General features: G+C 37.5%; 1 protein-coding gene across 14 annotated transcripts in view; it reads left to right on the top strand.

Annotated features, from left to right (window-relative positions):
* Window positions 1-19,886, top strand: part of DOCK10 (dedicator of cytokinesis 10) — a 233,745-nt gene that overhangs the window by 140,303 nt on the left and 73,556 nt on the right. For all 14 annotated transcript variants that reach the window (XM_073218047.1, XM_073218048.1, XM_073218053.1 and 11 more), the window contains exons 8-15: window positions 4,846-5,029; window positions 6,235-6,320; window positions 6,581-6,664; window positions 6,772-6,927; window positions 12,514-12,735; window positions 12,927-13,049; window positions 14,238-14,320; window positions 18,984-19,106. In XM_073218047.1, coding sequence (XP_073074148.1) covers window positions 4,846-5,029; window positions 6,235-6,320; window positions 6,581-6,664; window positions 6,772-6,927; window positions 12,514-12,735; window positions 12,927-13,049; window positions 14,238-14,320; window positions 18,984-19,106 — 1,061 coding nt within the window. The remainder of the gene's footprint in view (window positions 1-4,845; window positions 5,030-6,234; window positions 6,321-6,580; window positions 6,665-6,771; window positions 6,928-12,513; window positions 12,736-12,926; window positions 13,050-14,237; window positions 14,321-18,983; window positions 19,107-19,886) is intronic.

Consider the following 19,886-nt stretch of genomic DNA (forward strand, 5'->3'; position numbering starts at 1 on the left):
TTTGGTTGTCATATATCAGGTGGGCACACCTGCACACATACATATATTTATTCTCTAGGACACAGGGGCAGAAGAAACACTGCAAAGACAGACTCATGTTTCATTTTAAGTTGTGAGTTTAAGATGCAGGATCTATTTCAGCAAACACATATGAAAAATTTTTTGATATGCAAAGCAGTGTGGGAAAGTGAAATATGAATTAGATATGCTCCTCTTCAAAGAGCTGCCAGTCTGTTGAAGGATGCACTGACAAAAATAAAACAAATACAACATATACAAATCAAGCATGACTCGCCTCAAACAACAGGTTCTGATAACATATGCAAGATGAAATTACATTTATCACAGCATGATGATGCTTGCTTATATTGTATTACACATATATTACATGCATATTACATATGCTATATTTCAGGTTATTTGATTACAGACACTCCATTGCACTAGAATGTAAGTTCACTGAGGCCAAGCTCTTCACGTGAATTTTTTTTTTAATGCTATATACCTGGCCCATGGAAGGCACCCAATCTATTTTGTTGAATGAATGAACAAATAAACATACAGAGAATGGAGAGGATTGCATGGATGGCAGCCACCAGTACCAAAAGTCTAGATTTGATGTTATGTCTTTCTTTTTAAAACTCTTCCGCAAAATTCTGTAAAAGATGCTACCGACATAATAAATGCAAAGGAATGGTTTGTTCAGGCAACTTCCTATTTTGATATTCAGTCCTCCATTGCCTTTGGGGGCCTTGTTGGAGTGTCTATCTCAGAACTTTTCCAGATGAATGTTGTGGAAACAGACCAGGTTGCTTCAGCTCATTAAATGCATCAGGTGGCATTAGGACATAGTCACAGTTTCCTATTATTTATGAAGCCATGGAGATGGACTCTGTTGAGCTTGAATGAACAAAGTAGTTGCATTGGCCACAGAGAACACTGATTTCAGGGCAATAGGGGACAATCAGGGGAGAAGAAAGAATATGATTATTTCTTGATTATCATTTCAATGACTTAATAGTTGCATTTCAAGACTTTTATAATGTCCCATCGATTCTCTATTTTTGTCCTTTCTTTTTTGCTGTCTTATATGTCATTATCTTGGAGATCACAGATGATGAGATAGAGAAGAACTCAGACATCTTCATCTTCCTCAACATAAACTTCTCTACACTTCAAGTAGTTTTATTTTACTCCAAATAGAAAAAGATCATTTAGTTTTTGAGAAGTTGCAGATAGAATATGTACTTCATTTATAACTACCCCTTTTTGAGAAACAAGGGTTTAGTATTCTTTGCCCAAATTTTTTAAATATTTTTAATAACATTGCTGAAGTTGACAACCACACTCAATTCATTTAAAGTGAAAAATAGTTTAGAAGGCCAAATTTTGTTTACTTTTTGTAATGCGTTCTTTCTAAAAAATGCTGTTAGCTCCTTGGCATCAATATTTGAAGGCATGTTGTAGCTTGATCCACTTTTAATTTGGATACAGGATAAGTATTTTGCATAGTTCTGCATCTCCCTGTACAGATTACTTACAACATCAGATTAATCAGCAGATTCTTTAATATCTTTGTTTCCAACACAGCACTAAGATTTGCTTGCATTTTTCATACTAAAATTCTTAACAATATCCCCATTGAAGCTATGCTCCGAGCATTTCTGGTTCTTTTCTTACGGTCTATTTCTGTTCCTTTTGTTGTCTTTTGAAGGAAATCTGCCTTTTATAGTTGCTCTCAGTCAACTTGTCTTTGCCGTTAGATCTTGTGTCAGTGCAGATCACCAGCAATTTTATGCACCGCCTTCATCAGAACCCTGGAGAGTGTGTGAGGGTGTATGGAGCGAGTGTGCCCATTTCTCCTGGGGAGAGTGTGGCTTCCAAGAATTTGCACTTTTAAAGGAGCTGCCCAGATATTTGCTTTGCACACTGAAGTTTGTGGTCACTGACTTACTGGTGACCTCCCACTCTGCGTTTACTGTAGCTGAAATGAGCTTTGCCCTTTTACTAAGCGAAGTCATTCTATTGGTGCTGTCATAGAACACAGAGGTTTCTCTAAGAATGGCAGTATTACCATATTGCAGTAGCAACCTTGTTCTCAAAAAGAATTTTTATACCTTGATTTTATACATCTTATTCAATATATTCATACAAAATAAGTACATTTATCTCCCAATTTCATCTTGTATGATTGATTGGTTAGGTGAGCACCTCTCTCCCCTGTTCTTCCAGGGCAGAGACTGTGTCTGTTTTTGCCCAGCATAAAATACAAACGTGATAGGCTCCTCACTGCACTGAGCGCTGAGGATAACTAATGAGCTTCTGCTCTTAACAGGCTCTTGTCTTATTAATAGAGCCAGGGTGTTAGTGAGTCACTACAAGGCAAAGAAATAATACTTGACAATAATACCAAAGTATGAACAAGAGTAAAGAGCTTGCCTTTGGAAGAACCCAAAAAGTGTCATTTGAACTGTGAAACTCCATAGTAAGAATAACAGGTTTTTAGCTAATTCCTCTTCTTCCTTCAGTTCCTGAATTTTACCTTTCCTTGAGGCATGTATGTTGCCCTGCTGTATATTCTCACCAGTTAGAGGATCCGTGACCTCTCAGGCCATGGCTACTTCTTTGGTGCATGACTATGCCAGAGAAGTGGCAAAGAAAGGGAGCAGCATTAGCTGAGCATCTTCTTTGTGCCCAGGTCATCTCAGTAGGTGTTAAAATATAAAGAGATTATTTCTCTTCTCTGCCACCTGCTACCCTTGTAATCCTCAGCATGTTTTAATTTATCTCCCCAACTTTAATGTCATCATGTGTTGAATGGAATGATACGGTTTTTCTCATGGGGTTGTTAAGACATATTTTTTTTAATGACTTTAAAATGCTCAGCAAAGTGCCTACTATATAGATGACAAGTATTTAATAAGTGTCGTATTTGTGGTAGTAATCGTGTTGTTGTGGAAGTTGAAAGAAAAAGCAATTTTACGATAGTCTCTTAGAGTGTCCCAAAGAAAGAGTACATTGCCAGGAGGATGATAAAAATGTTTTCTTGCAACGAAGAATAACAATCCTATGCTCAAAAAGAGTTTTATACTTTGATACTTTTATAATTAGTCAAAATCCCACACTATAGTGGTACTCTCATATATGTATTTACTTCATGGAATTATCTTAAGTGTATAGGCTTTGTTTTAAGTTACAATTGTGAGTGCTCTAAAGGCTTTAGAACTATGTGGGTGAGTTGAATACCTATATCAGAATTATTTGGCAGTGAACTAGGATGGAATATTTTCTGTAATTCTTATAACCACCCCAGGTCATATAACATTAGTTGATACCCCTAGGGAAGAGTTCCCACTAGTTTATATTTTTAATATCATGACAGAAATATATTAAATAGCCATGAAAATTTGTGCTTGTGTTTCCTCCACCTCAAATGTTCCTCTCCAATCTGTAGACAACTTACTGCTTTTTACAGCTTTCAATTTAGATGTCTCTTGTCAGTCTGAATGTAGAATGGCCAGTCTAAAGTAGCTGCTCACACCGTCCGCCCATTTTAATTCTCTGCACAACAGAGAATCTTTGTTTTGCAAAAGTTTGGTTTTTCTTCTCTGTTCATTATTCATTCTTCCCTATCAAGGTCAGTTCCCCAAGAATAGGAACCTATATTATTCCATCCCGTTTGTAGATATGATGGTTTTGAACCCATTGATATCGAACCCTTCTATGTGTCAGAAAAGATGCAGCAATAGCAAAACTGACTCAGCCCTCGTGGAGGCAACCATGAGTGAGGCATGTATTGGTCAAAACAAACAAAAATGAATAAGCATGTAACTCCAAATTGTTGGAAGTACCCCAAAAGACAAGAATCTTGTCCTGACTTGGTTATTGGGGAAGATTTACCCCAGTAAGAATAACTTCAGTTGACCTCTGAATGAGTATGAGTCACCTGAGTACATGAGGGGCAAACATCGTGTTAAGTGCATGGACAAGCGCAGGCTTGGGTGAGGGAAAGAGAGAGGTGGCTACTTCAAGCCTTGTGGCAGCAATGAGACCTGAAACAGGAGCACATTCAGGAAAGCAGAACACGGCCTCGTGGACTGGTCATAGAATGCAAAGTAGAGATGTCAAGTTAAAGAAAAGTCTGGAGGTTGATGGAGAAGCCAGAGCCAGAGAAAGGAACTGGGGTGCCTATGGATGGCATTGAAAGCCACTGGACCAGACAAGAGGGAAAGAAATCTCAGGCAGAGCTGAGGTCAGCATTAGAAGTCACCACAATATGGGCCAGCCAGCAGGGGTGACTGAAAAGGGATGGCCAATGAGGAAGAAAGAAAACCAAAACAAAGCATGGTCGTGCTGACGCGAGAAAGGTTTCAAGCAGGTGGAAGGGGCCACTGTGTCAATGCTACTGAAAAGGCAAAGATGCAAAGAAAAAAAACAATGTCCCTTGCATAATACAGCAACATAGTTTGTTAGTGACCTTGACAGGTGCTGGTGCTGCGCGTGGGGTGTGGTGGGGTCAGAGGTCCAACTGGAGTGGACAGGGCATCAGGTGAGAAAGGGAGGGCAGCAAGCACAGCCATTTGAAGAAGTTGAGCATATACTCTCACGCGTGTCTGGGGATGCAATCTGTGAGCCAACATGCTCATCCCGTCACCAAATCCTAAACACGTATCTCTTAGTACAGGAGCCTCACCCATCTAAATTTTTGTCCAGCTTTGGAAGACCTCCTTTACACTAACTACCTGTGTGGAACGTCTTTGGAACTGCGACTCCGTAACAAATATCTCTCACTCTCTAAGACTTACTATCTGATGTTGTCTTTCCTTCTTTGTTTTTACACCACAGAATAACAGACTAAGAAAATATGCCTTTGAATTGAAAATGAATGACCTGACCTATTTTGTGCTGGCGGCCGAAACAGAGTCAGATATGGATGAATGGATCCACACCCTCAGCCGCATCCTGCAGATCGGCCCTGAGGGGGCCCTTCAGGGGAGGAGGAGCGCAGAGCTGGCAGATCTGGGGCTGGGTGCGCCTACCTCTCTTCCTTTGCCAAGTGTGACGTGACCATTTAGTTCATTTAAGCTGCTACTAACTGTGGTAGCATCAGGACTAGCTCATCCACCCCTTAGCTCTTTGCTCTAGGAAATCACCCTTAAATCTTTAGTTTTACTGACGACTAGTGAGAATCACAGCACATAGGTACGATTTTGAGTTGACTGGCAATGATTTGTGGCTCAGAATCATTTGTCAGCAGAAGCAAAAATGTACCCATGTCTGATGGGAAGTTAGCAAAGATGGAATAATCTGTGCCTTCCACTAAATTTAATTAATGAACATTATACTCTAAAGGCAAATAAGCATGACTTCCTTTTAGTTGAAAGGCATCTTTCATGTATGCGTTGACCATATTGAGATCAGCTTATGTGCAAATGTTCCATAAATTCTGCATGGTTTTAGAGATTTTTATAAGATAAAAAATTTTTTATGCCCATTCTAATTCCCTTATAAGAGCATAATGCATTCTGGGCAAAGAGAAGGGAGCGAGAGAAATGAAAGAAAGAATGGAAAGTAAGACTCTAGGTATATGGAAGACAAATTCACCTTCAGAGCCAGTCACAATGCCCAAAGGAAAACTATTTTAAGGCACTTTGCACAGCACCATGCTGCATTAGACGAAAAAGTCCTTAAGTTCTAGGAGTCTAGGTATCACATGCTATAAAGTGAGAGTCACTGGATAATGAAGAAGAGAACTATTGTTGATTTTAATTATATACCGTCATAAGTGTTTTACATTCATGATTTACTTAATAGTAATCAACCAGAATATTAATATTTACTGAGTCGAGAGCTTAAGGAGCTGAAGTTAGAATGTGGATTTTTAATTGATGGCCTGAGAGTCAGAATTATCAAAAATATAAAATATGAATAAGAAAAATGTAGTAAGCACTAATGAAGTAAGTCAAGACAATCCCAACTGTAAATGTAGTATTTTAAGGACCCAGAGTTCTTATGGGCACAGGATGGCATCATGGAAAGAATTCCAAAATGAGCGCCTAGAAGTCTAATTTCCAGGCCCAGAACTTCTAACAGTGTGGAGTACACAGTGAAGGCATCTGCTCACCAGCATCCTTCCCTTATCGCTCTTGAGGCTAGCCTAGTTTTGATAAGTCACAAGCCAGAGAAATGTGTGATTCATGAGTATTATTTGATAACTTTGTGTGTCTTTTCCAGATTCTCTGGAAGCGTCGATAACTTGTGAATGCACACCAGAGGAAACAGATTCTTCAGAGAACAGCCCACACCCAGACTTGGCAAAAGTAATAAGCTGACACTTTACTATTCGTTGTTGTTTTTTTTTTCATGGAAAAGATGGAAATGCTTTCTTTTAAGATCTGGACTAAGGAGCACAATACTCAGAAAGTAAAAGCATGTTTTTATAAGATTGGCCAAGTGTTAATGGACAATGTTAAAACAGCGATAATTCCAAGGGGCTATTTCTTGGCCATGTGAGTGGGGCTGGGCTGTCATATCTGGATATTTGGATGCCAAGAGCTAACACGGTGCTTTTTGTATGTAGTACCTCACGGAAACTGAAGAAACTGTTAAGACAACTCGGAACATAGAGAGGCTAAATCTTTTCTCTCTGGATCCAGATATTGATGTAAGTCAGAGTTCTTTCTAAGCAGACATGAACTTGATCCATACAACTGTGATTTTTAATTTATAATTTCTTTTTCTTATTAAGTAACACTTTCAAAACCTTTTTAGACCTTGAGACTTCAAAAAAAAGATCATCTAGAACCTGAGTTTGTGATCAAACCATTTGAAGAAAAACCTGCCAAGAGGATCATGGTCGTTTGTAAAGCTCTCAACTTCAATCTTCAGGGATGTGTTACAGAGAATGAAAATGATCCAATCACAAATGTAAGTTTCTCTTCTGTGAACATCCTGTGCCTGTCAGACAACGTCACACCACATGGTTGGAATCTTTTCTATTCCTGATAATTCCAGGTACTGAGTTCACACCATCTGGGGTACCAGGGAGGGTGATTGGCAGCATTTCCCTACATTACAAAAGGGCACAAATTCTGAAATGGAATTGTGCATAATATTCTACTACTTCAAAATATACTACTGCAAAATTTCCCTTTTAATTTAAAAAAGAAACATCAAAGGAACTGTGTTCTAGGATTCTTCCCATTAAATCAGCAAAGTAATGCAGTTTCCTAAGATATGATTTGTTATCTTCTTGGTGGTACATTAGATGGCTTTTAAATCAATATTTTATCTTAATATTTATGTTTATTTTAATGTATATTACAGAATAACGAGAGCAAACAAAATCATCCTGCGATTTCACAGCTATTACTGCTTAAGACAAGGCTAAATAGGGAGGCATGTAAAATAATAGTAGATAAATATTAAATAAATAATAGTACAGATGATACACGTATGTGGAAGAAAAAAAGCGCTTCACTGATATTTAGGAAACACCACAGTGCTCATTATATCAATACAAGTTTCCTTGTCCTGCAGGTAGGCTCTCTTGAGAGCTCTCAGTAGTCTAGAGCTCAATTCTATACAACCATGAATATGTGTATGTGAAAGGGGCATTGTGTGAACACAAACATTACTAAATGTCAAACAATAAAGAAGAAAATAAAAATTACTCATAATCCTACCATCAATAAAAATCACTGTTATTGTATTGACACGTTCCCTTTCATTATTTTCTAATGCATTCTGTTTAATTTCTAATAAATCTTCCCTCAATTGTCATCTTCCACCTCAAAAAGAAAGCTCATTTCCAGACCTGTGATAAAAACCACATTTGCTTTTAGAAGGCAGAAAAGCACTAAGTTTTCTCTACGAACTGTGCACACACAGTTCCATGCACACCCCTATCTATGATGTGGTAAAGCCAGCCTTGCTCCTGGTAATGGACAGGCTGGCAAAAAGGTTGAAGTCTTCCAAATTTTAACACCTACTGCCCTTGGATTTTTAGACACTTCACTGATTCTCTGAGTCTCCTTCCCCCAGGAAGTGCAGCAGGATAATGGTAAGATGCTACGGACCTCAGGTTTAATGAGGAGAATCAAGTGCCACATGCCTTTCTTGGTTCAGAACACCTGACTGTCCCACTTATGAGTTGTGCCATGTTAGGCAAATGGTTTACTTTCAGTTTCCTCTTCTGTAAATAACAATAACTATTTCAAATAGTCGTGAAGATTAAATGAGGTAATAGATGGAAATCACTTAGATATTTCCTGGTGCATAGTAAGCATTCATTAAATATTAATTGTTATTCTAACATGAGAAATTGCTTTGAAATTTGTAAATACTATGCACATAAGGTGTTGATATTGTCCATGCTACACATGAGATTGTTATTGATAAGTAAGCTAAAGTTGATCTGTGTCACCAGTAAGAATCTTCCCCCAAATGAAACTTCCTCATATATTACAATGTTACTGTGTGCTAGGTGTGTACCTAGACTCGAAAGTAGAAGTCAAGTTTATTCATTCTCCAGCAAATGCTTATTCGGGGTGCCTTCTGGGAACCAGACTTGTTCTAAATAACTGGAGAACAGCAGGGAAAAAGATAAGAAAAGCAAGCTCTCTGTCCTCTTGAAGATTAGATTCTTTTTGAAAATAACAGTAAATTTAAAAAATTAGTTGATTAATAATGAAATAATTGCACACTGTGCAGAGTTCTTTAAAATAAATCAGCATAGAGAGACATGACACAGAGGAACTGGGACACAGGTTTCTTTAGATAGGGTAGTCATGGGAGGCCTCTCTGAAGAGCTGACATTGAACAGAGGCCTGAAGGTTGGGAAGAATAAGTCAGGTCAGGGGAAGACATTCCAGGCAGACCAAAGATCAAGTGTGGATGCCCTGAGATGGGCAAGTCTTGGCGTGTTGCAGAGACTGGAAGGAGAAAGTGAGAAAAGCACACATCAACCTGAGGAGGAGGAGCCAGTATGAGGAGAGGTCAGGTAAGGTCTGCAAGGTGCAGGGAAGAGTTTGGATTTATCCCAAGTGTGTGTGGAGGCTACTCAAGGCTTTAAAGCATTTTAAAATAGTGTGATCTGCCTTGTGGCTTTTAAAGATCCCATCAGAAAAATGGATTTGTGGGGGAAACACAAGTTGACTGTGGAGAGCAATTGAGAGGCTGCTACCATAGTTTACTGTGTGGTCTGGATCAGGGCTGACAAGGAAGAGGGAAACAAATGGATGGATTTGGCTGGTGTTTTGGAAATTGAACTGATGGGTTTTTCTGATCCATTGAATATACAGGGTAAGGGGCAGGAAAATCTCAAGGATGAGTCCCTGGTTTTTGCTTTGAGCACTTCTATGCATGTTGGTGTCATTTACTAAGAGGACAACCTGTAGGAAGAGCAGATTTGGGAGATATGGGCCCAAAATTCCATTATGGACATGTTAAGCTTGATAGATCTATTGAATATCCAAATAGAGATGTCCATTGGGCAGATCCAAATACAAGTTTGTAACTCAAGGGAGCGACCAGGAACAGAAGTATAACCTCAGACGTCTAGTGCAGGCAGTGACGTGGAGTCAGTCATCTAGGAATGTATGTGTGCATAGAGGAGGGGCTGGGAACCAAAAACTTTTAAAAAATGAATAGAGAAGTGGTCAAAGAAGTCTAAAAAGGAATGGCCATGGAAGTAGAGATGAACCAGAGAAGAGGAGAGACCACGGTATCAGGAGAGAAAAGGTCAGCTGTGTGGAACGGTCCTGAGAGGGGGTAACACCCCTCCAGACAGGAGCCCAGTGGAGGAGGCAGTGACTCCAGCAGGAAAATTTCCATGGAGTGAAAGTGTCAAGAGGAGCAATCAAAACCTGCTTTCATTCAGGATTAAGACCAAAACAAAACAAACAAAAAACACTAGAAACTTGGTTCTTGAAATTATTTGGAAACACCAGAAAAACTTAACATAAGTCATACAGTCACTTAATCATCTTATTAAATAAAAACACATGCTTTTTTTGGAATAGACACATCCTTAACTGTAATTGTAAAATGCAGCTTAGAAACGGAAACTCAACGATCACGGGCTTCACTTCCTAGTGCCAGGAGCATATGACTCCTTCCATGTGGACTCCTTTCTTTGTGCTGAAACCCACAGTCAGAAGCTAAACATTTGCATCTGGGCCAGTCTTGTCAAGCAAGAGAACATGCCCAAGTTCAGAAAACAGCTTGATTATGCTCTTTCATATCCGTCAGGCCAGGAGGATAAGTGGATTTGGAGTACTTTGTCTGTCTATATTGTTTTTAATTTATTCTACAGTTAATACAAATGTTTAGAAACTAGGAAATTACTTTTTAAAAGAGTAATTCATTCTGCTTACAAACAAAAATTTAAAAAACTAATCAAACAGCCTCACCTGAATTCAATAGCATTTTCTTATGTAATGGCATGGTTTTTAAAAATCTTTGTATATGTGACACTCTATTATTAATGTAGCTAATTTAAAACTCATTGTTTTTAATTCAGAGAGCACGTTTTGCAACTAATTGAACTATGTCTCCAAGTTTCTGAAGAGCCAACTACTGCATTTAATGAATGAACTTCTTAAAAGACTCCCTAAAAGAGAACTTTTTCCTGATGAGGAAATAATATTTGACAGCATATAATTTTTTAGTCAGTCAGTTGAAAACCGAATTCAAGTTGATGATTTTATCGTATAAAATATTTATTTGAAAATAGGAATTGATTCCAAAAATCTGAACGAAGCTGCTTCACAGCAGAGCTACATTTAATTCTTTAATTTTTTTAAAAGACAAGTACAGAATTCTAAACATAAGAAACTATGTTTTTAATTTGTTAGACTATGAAGGTGCTTTATTAAACAAATCCTTATCAAAAGCCAGTAATTCAAAAATTAAGATTTGACATTTAAGTTGAAAAGGTGGATTGGGAGAAATAAATGAATCACCATATGAGCTTTAATTTCTAATGGATTATCTAAGCAGGTAATTTATTTCCATCACAAAGCAGAAATGAAAATCAAAATGCAACAATTCACAGAAATAATTTTTTTCCTTTGACCTTCAATATGTTTTGAGTTCCTACCCAAGTTATTTTCAGGTAATTTTTTTTATTTTTTCAACTCTTGGCAGACTGCCATGGACACTAACCAAGGATTGTTCTCAACTAAATTTTATTGGTAAAATACAAAAATTTATTTTTTAGTTGTCTTATATATAAATAATTATTTAATTTTATATGTGCAATTCTATTTCTAACAGGGAGCTGGCAAGTATTGCTAATATTAAGGAATCAAACTAATACCCCTATTAAAAGCTATCCATGTTACCACATTTCAAAGAACATAAGGTCCACAAGAGTGGATCTGTACAATAATGAACTGGGTCACGACATGGTGTTTGTATATAATCTGCTTGTCCACAGAATACTGGAGGATGATAGGCATCACTTCAAAATTGAGTAGCATAAACAAAGGTATAAATGCTGTTTTTTTATAAGCAGAAGGCATCTTAAGAAGCCTATAGTTACTTACCTATGTATGTTACCACATATATGTTCATATATAATTATTTGCATGCTTACATATGTATAATATGCATATAATTACATGTATGCATTTATTTCTGCCCTTGTTTTATTTAATTTCTGTAGTATTGACATTTTTCTGGTTGAAAAATCCTCCTTTCTTGAATCTTTCTTCTTTGGTTTCTATGATACTCTGGCACCATTTAAAATTTTCATCAGTTCATTTTTTAAATCTCTCTCCACTCCCCAGTTTCCATTAGCTATTTTCCCCACTTGTATCTCTATTCTTTGCATGTGGACATTTCCCAAGATGTCATTATGATTCTTTTCTCTTTATCTATGACATAAACAGGAACCCACATACAGAAATCTCCATTGTCCAGATCTCCAGGCCAGTTTCCTTGACTGAGCTTAAAACTCATAAATCCAACTGCCACTGAAATATCCTACAGATGACTCTCTTTGTGTACCCCCAGAATTCATCTTTGTATCATTATCCTATATAATGATGAATGACATTGTCATCCATGTAGGGGAAATAACTAGGTTTTGTAAAACAGGATTATGCATATAGTACAACATATGAAAGAGAATGCTTGGCAGGGAAAACAGAATGAAGAAATCAATGAAATATAGTATTATAATCTGAAGCACCTGCTGGAGCAAAGGATTCTGGGAACTTCCTGATAAATGTTATATGTTTATATATTATAATATTATGTATACATATAATATATAAATATATTATATGACATAACACAACATATGTGATATAATTATATAATACACTGCCATTATATATAATATATATTATACATGATATGATGCATATTATACATTGTAAATATAGATATTATGCTATATATAAATAGTAGTATTTTACCTACTGCTTTACTAAATAATGTACTAACAAGGTTATTGCATGTGTAATGATATTATGTCGAACCACTTGTTCTTTCTTTTTCTTGTAGATTGAGCCTTTTTTTGTGAGTGTGGCACTTTATGACCTCAGAGGCAGCAGGAAGATTTCTGCTGATTTTCACGTGGATCTGAACCACACTGCTGTGAGGCAGATGCTCTCAGGAGCTTGTGTGGCTTTGGAAAATGGAAACATCGACACTGTCACTCCGAGACAATCAGAAGAACCTCACGTCAAGGGATTTCCAGAGGAATGGCTAAAATTTCCAAAGCAGGTTGCACTATTTACTTGTGATAGAACAGAAAATGCTTATTTCATTGTTCTTACCAATAAATCACTTAAGATGAGCAGTATCCCAAATAATAATTCCCTGCTTAAAGCTGTCCTTTTAAAAAAAGTGGAATTTTGTAAATGTCATCAGTGTCGTTTCTTAGATGTTTTAATAGCTGTTTTCATTGTACACAGGCTATATTTTCTGTAAGCAATCCACATTCTGAAATCGTTTTGGTGGCCAAAATTGAAAAGGTACTGATGGGAAGCATTGCAAGCGGTGCTGAACCTTACATTAAGAATCCAGACTCCAATAAGGTAACGCATAATCTTTTTCACCAATAATTTTGGTGGCTGTCAAGAAATAAAATCAGGCTGCCTTGATACATAATCAAGTTTGATGAAATATGACTCTTGAAATATTTGCTTATTACTGAGGTGAATATCCATCAGGAAAATTTTAAAGTATATATTCTTGGTTTATGTTTTTTGGCCCAACAATTTCTGACTTCTGATAACCTGTTAGTAGGAATAAATTTAAATGTGGATAAAGCTTTAGCCACAAAGTTCAAAGTTGTAGCAATGATGAGAAGTTAGGATTAATCTAACTAAAAACAAGTGAATACAGTTTTCTAAGACATCAGCAATGTTGATGATGAGCTAACTGAAAAAGTAAGATAGACAATCATACCTCTGAAAACAACACGTAAGTGAGGAAAGAGGAAAGGAAATACCTAAAGTTCTTTGAATGATGGAACTACAGGAAATTATTTTTTTCTTTTTTCTATTAACACATTTTCTTTAATATTCCTATGTTACTCTTTAATAGAAAATAAATAGAAAAAGTCCATATTTTACTCACAAAAGAATTATACTGGGGAAATAATGCACAAGAACTAAATTGAGCGTGTGTGACAGTTTAGAGGAATGTTTAACATATTTATGAAATTCAGGGGTTGGCGAATTATGGTATGCAAGCTGAATCCAGCCTGCCCTCTGTTTTTGTAAGTAGTTTTACTGAAACCCAGTCACATTCATTTACGGATTGTCTGCGGCTGCTTTCCTGCTGTAGCACCACACTTGAGAAGCTGGGACAGAGACCACACGGCCTTCAAAGCTCTATATATTTACTGTGTGACTCTTCACAGAACAAGTTTGCTGACCTCTGCCTTAGCAAATAAAAGGATATACAGGACAGCCTGTGAATGTAAATTTTCCATTCAATTTTTTAAGGTCTTTTAAGTCAGAAAAGGGGGAAAAGTTGGTATTCTAAGACAAGGGTATTTTCTACAGTTGAAATTTCCCAACCAAAAAGAAGGAGAAATGTTATACATACAGTAGTTTGAACACATGGGATATTGTGTGGCTCTTTTCAAGGTAGAATCTCTTGGCCATCAAGGCAGAATTCCACTGAGTCTCAATATAACAGAGAAAAGTATTTAGTAGTATTTTGCATGAACAGTTTGCAAAGTGATATTCTAAAAAATACTTCTATTCTTTCCTTAGTATGCACAAAAGATACTAAAATCCAACAGACAGTTCTGCAGCAAGTTGGGGAAGTACCGCATGCCATTTGCCTGGGCAGTGAGGTGAGTTGATAATTGCAATCTGCACTGGAAGCTTCAGTGTTTAACACCTCTGTGCACCCATTATCTTCATAAAAGAATACTAAAGTGTTTATTTTCACAAACACCTTGAGATTCCCAGAAACATGTGTTTTATAAGACCGCTGAGCTTGCAATAGACTGGGGCCATGACATGTATACAGTGTTTGACCAGTGTTTGTATGGGATCTTGGTAAGATCAAGTCAGCGTCAGCACTTGCTTCTTATATATCTTTGGTTTAACAAACACTTGACATTACATCCATCCTGAGAGTTTAACATGCATAAAATGCAGAGGGAAGCACCGATTTCTTAGGCAGCTGCATGTTTTCATCTATGTGTAGAACATAGGCCTATATATGGATGTCCACATGAAACCAGTTGATTATTTAAATTTTCTTTGATTTTGCTACTGATTATCCTACCCAAATTTATCAGTACCTGTTGACTCTCCTTTAGAAATGGTGAGTTATGTAGATGCTAATGACAGAATCACCCTCCCAGACATACAACCTCTGCATAAAGAACAAACACTGCTTTTTGGATTTGCTTTAACATCAATTACTATTGTCTTCTATCTCTCTGCATCTTTATGAGTGTCAGAATTAGTTAAAAGGGGAAGAGCCTGGCATAGACATAAGAAAAAAAGTCAACAATGTCTAAGCCAGATGAACTAAATAAAGGTTAATTCTTACTACAAAATAAGACAGCATAGCAAGCTTTCATTTGAATGGTGGTAGCATTGTCGCTGTGGCAGTAACTTTAAAATCCAGAAGGAGAGAATCTGTTACTCATGCCATTTTAGTTCTCACAATATCCAGTGATAAACATAAGAGTAAATTCACCAATATTTGTTATAATTTCATGACCCTTACTTAAAGTTGGGGACGAGTAGGTGCAGGGAAGTGAAATGTGGAGATCTGAGCAGCAGTAATTCAAGATGGACTCACACAGTCTCCAGGAATTAGTCCTCAAGTAGCCCTGTAGTAGGGAAGAGAGAGACCAGTCCCAGGAGTCTGACACATGAGTCATCACTTATAGGTTGTCACTTTGGGCAGGTTTCCTGTCCACTTCTCAGGGTCCCCATCTGTAAGTGCATCTCATGCAAAAGCATTTGGCATAAAGTAAATGATAAATATCACTTATTCTCCCTTGTATCTCTCTCCCTACAGAGACAACTCACACCAGGATAATCTGCATAGAAAAGACTTATTTGTATATATTTTATGATTGATTTAATTGTTTTTATTTCTCATCAGCTTCAAGAGAAAGGATAACTAGTATGTACTGGTCAAACTTTGTATTGATAAGTATTCTCAGTTCCCACGAGAAAACCTGCTGAGGCACATTGAGGCAAGATACCCCCTGACAAAAGTGAAATATTCCAACATAGCCACATGACAATGGTGAACCCATTTACCTTTTAAGGATCCAACATTGTTCTGAGGTTTCTACAAGCAGGCATTTCAGAGCCAGAGCTGGGTGCAAAGTCTCCACTCTAGTTACTGGCCAACTGAATTTAGGCAAATCCTCATAATCTGTCTTTACCTCAGTGTTCTCAAATGTACAAAAGAGGAATAAGAACACCTAATATACTGCTGCCAGGATTAGTGAGCACAGATCTATACCCAATAAAAGATTGCCATTATTAGAAGTCATTATTCTAATATGATCATTATTAAGTCACTGGTGAAGACCATATTCATCTCAACAAGTCCCCCTTTCTGGTAAATTTTGGGCACTAAAAATAAAGTGGGGGACAAAGCAGAAGAGTCACCCATTATTGAGCAGTAAGGAGAAGAAGTAACAATCCTACTTGGAAGTTGTCAGATAAAATATGGCAGAAGAAAGAAAGTTGAAGTTCTTAGGGAGGCTGACAATATTACCAACTAGTGAAGTAATCATGTCTAGGACAGAAAAGCCAACAAAATCACAAGCTCAGGCTACATTAATGCTTGAGTAATAGTTTGGTGGTAGGTTAGGAAACAGTGTACACCACCAATTTGTGTAAATAAATATAGGATTTCCATTTACATAAACATCACTGGCAACTGGGAAAAATGGTTAGCAGCACAGTTCTAAGGATTTCATGTTAGACCACTTGGAGTATCTAAGCATAAACACAAGTATAAGATCCAACCAAAGACTGTTTCAGTAATTTCCTCTTTACAGTATGGAAACTGCTTCAAGTAAATGCCCACTGGATCAGAGGAAGGCTTGTTGTTATTCATGTCGTTTTGACATAAGCTAGCCTGCTGACCTATTCAATACCCTGTTGATACTGCTGGTTCTCTGGCTACTTTGCCATCCTGTTATATTTTCTAGATTGCAATTTGTTTCACGAGATAGTTTTGAGTGCACGCTAAAACACTTAGGGTCTTAAAACCAACTGCTACTAAAAATCATACACTTGACAGTTTAGCTTATGACTGTATTTTTACCCAGATCTAATCATCGCATGTCTGTAGCACACACCACACAGATGCTCATCGCTGTGAACATTTTATCAATTAATTTGGTGCGTGTTCTTATTTTTGGTTCCAGCTTTAGTAGTGCCCTATTATAGCAAAAAAGTTATCTTTGGGGTAGGTTAAGAGAATGCATTCAAGACAGCTAACCATAGGGTATTTTACACTCATTGATTTGGGGGAAGGTCAACGCTTACAAATGAGTTGTGTTGTTAAATGGAACTCTTCCCATACATAACACCCCAGAATCATATGTGCCTAAATCCATGCCAGGACTTCATTCATTTTACTCTGTCTCATGTGACATTTTAAAAGGGAAATAGCACACAGCACTGGATTTTCTTTAAAATTAAATGAGGTTAAAATGAAAATTTCATTTTTTGTAAGTATGCATTCAAAGAAGGTACACAGAGCAGCAGCCTCCCAATGAATGGTTGTCCAACTTCAGAAACTCAAGGGTTCCTCAGGGGTTCCTTCTGTCTTTTTACAGCTCTAATGATAAGATTATTCACTTTTTAAGCTGCCTGACAGTCATTTCTATGTTTTGTCTTCCATATATCGACAAAAAATGTGCCCAGTTCTCTCTCTCTCTACATCACAGTTCTTCATGATACTTATGAATGAAGCTTTCAGGGACACCTAAGCTTCTATTTCCTTAGGTTTAACCACATTTTCTTGAGTCATACGCAAATGTCATGTTTCTGAGGCCCTCACCACATCCTGATCATTGCTCAGCTGTGGCAGCTGGAGCTAGGCACAGTGTCCCAACCATCCTGAAACCATCTGTGTAAATGAGTCAGTTCTCTGTTCTCTTGCCAGTTAGCATATTTACTGAGCAAGGACAGGGCATATGGCGCTGTGAGCAGTATTTCTCTGTGGTGTGTGCTCTTCATTCTTTATGGTACGTGCAATGCAAGCAAGCTATTTCCAGGGCAGAGCTGTGGGTAAGAGCTTTTGCCCATACAAGTTAACACAGTTTACGTCTACTGATGTATTTGAACTGACTGGTTAATTTAAAAAACTACTGTTCAACTTTACTTGAACTTCCTCCCATGTTAGGAAATATGTCATAATGCCTTCAACGTGCCATGCACTCAAACAAAAACCCAGTAGAACGTTTCAATAAAAATAATCATCAAGTTGAGTATTTTCATTTTGTTTCCCCAATGTTATTTGATAAGGAACCTTTTTTTCCCCCTTACTTACTACTGAACAAAGAAAAATGAGTAGTAAGGTTGAAGGAGTTTAAAAACATCATTCTGATAAATCCCAGACCTCTTTTCTGTGCTATTTGACACTCAAGCTCTATGATCAGATATCTATTTAAATGACCATTTCAGCCTGCATATTGAGATCTTTGGTTCATTTAAAGAGTAATAATATAGTCTAGTTAAGTACCTTAAGTTGGAAGAAATAAAAAATTCAGCATTTCTCTAAAAAAAATCCATTACTCATGGATCCAATTTTTATTTGATAGGCAAAGTGTGATGAATTATGAGGAAGGAACTGACATTACACATGCTCTGTATAGTTGCTTGTGACCAAGTATTGCCGGACATTTTTACATTATTTGAATGAAAACAATATTTTAAATCTACATAGTTTCAATGAAAGGGATCAAGTAAGGAAATAAATGGCTCAGGTTTGTGGTATTCTCTTTAATACAAAATTCCTACTCAAGCATTCTCCATTTTTGTCTTTGTCCTAAAATTTTGAACATGGGCACATTTGTCTCCATGAAAATGTTCCATATGTCTGGTTCTCTACACCCACATACACAGCTGTATCTGTTTTCGGCTACTTGTAAAATTTAGTGGCACCACCCAATCTGAAGTGACCCTGCCTTGTCCACTAAATAATGAAAAAACAACAACGTGTTCCTGTTCCTCCCCACTCCCTTCATACATCAAGATTGTGATGTTACTGTATCATAAATAAATGTAGGTGTGGTATGGGTTGCCGTCACTTTAGATGCCAAGTTGAAAATAAGAACTTAAAGATAAACACAGTACATAAATGAAACTTTCATCCAACACATTTTCTTCTTATCTTTTTATTTTTTAAGTTCCTGGAGTTTCTTCCATTGTAAATGGAAAATTGAATCATTTCAGTTACCTTAAAAACATAACTCTGGAAACAATATCCAAATACCAACCTGAGCAAATGTTATTTTCTTTCAGATCTGTATTTAAGGACAACCAGGGAAATGTGGACAGAGACTCAAGATTTTCACCATTGTATAGACAAGAGAGTAGCAAGATTTCAACTGAGGACCTACTGAAACTAGTGTCAGATTATAGAAGGTAGGGTTTTTCTGGATACTTTTGAAATGAACATAAATCAGTTATATTGCTACTATTGATTTGTTATCTCTGCATAAATAATACTTGATTTGCTGATTCTCAAATGTCCAAACTCCTCCAAATGCTTTGCCAATGACTTCACACATGCCCAAAAGATGCCACAAGAGTAAATTTGCCAGGATTATATGGGAGAAGTATAAAACCTTAAGCAGTTGCATACCTGTCATTATATAACAAATCACCCCAAAACCTAGTTAAACTTAGTTAAAATAACAGCATCACTTATTTACTCTTGGGTCCATATTTTGAGCATGGCTGGTGAGGAGAGCTTATCTCCTCTGCACATGGTATTGGGAGGGAGATGTCAGGCGGAGCCAGAGGACCCCCTTTCAGGGTGGTTCATGTAACCACAAACAGCTGGTCCAGGCTGTTGACTGGGAGCTCAGCTAGAGCTGCGGGGGACAGGCGGTGGGTCTTCTCCCCGGGAGCCCCTCCGTGACACACCATGGCTTCCTCATGGCGTGGGGCTGGGTCCCGGGGGTAAACGTCCCAAGGGGCAGAAAATTATCATTGTCAGTTTCTTAAAATGGGGGCCCTGAAACAGGGCCATTTGGGCCATGACACACTGCCCAGCTGTCTCAGAGCCCAGATGCTAAGGAAGAGGACCTGAACACCCCTAAAGGATGTGGAGGAGTGTAAGGAATTTGAGAACTATGTTTTGAACCTCCCAAAAGCAATTCATTGCTGTGAATATAATAATTCAAAATATTTCAGTCATTC

The sequence above is a fragment of the Manis javanica genome, chromosome 12 (assembly GCF_040802235.1).
Source record: "Manis javanica isolate MJ-LG chromosome 12, MJ_LKY, whole genome shotgun sequence".
Classification (NCBI taxonomy): domain Eukaryota; kingdom Metazoa; phylum Chordata; class Mammalia; order Pholidota; family Manidae; genus Manis; species Manis javanica.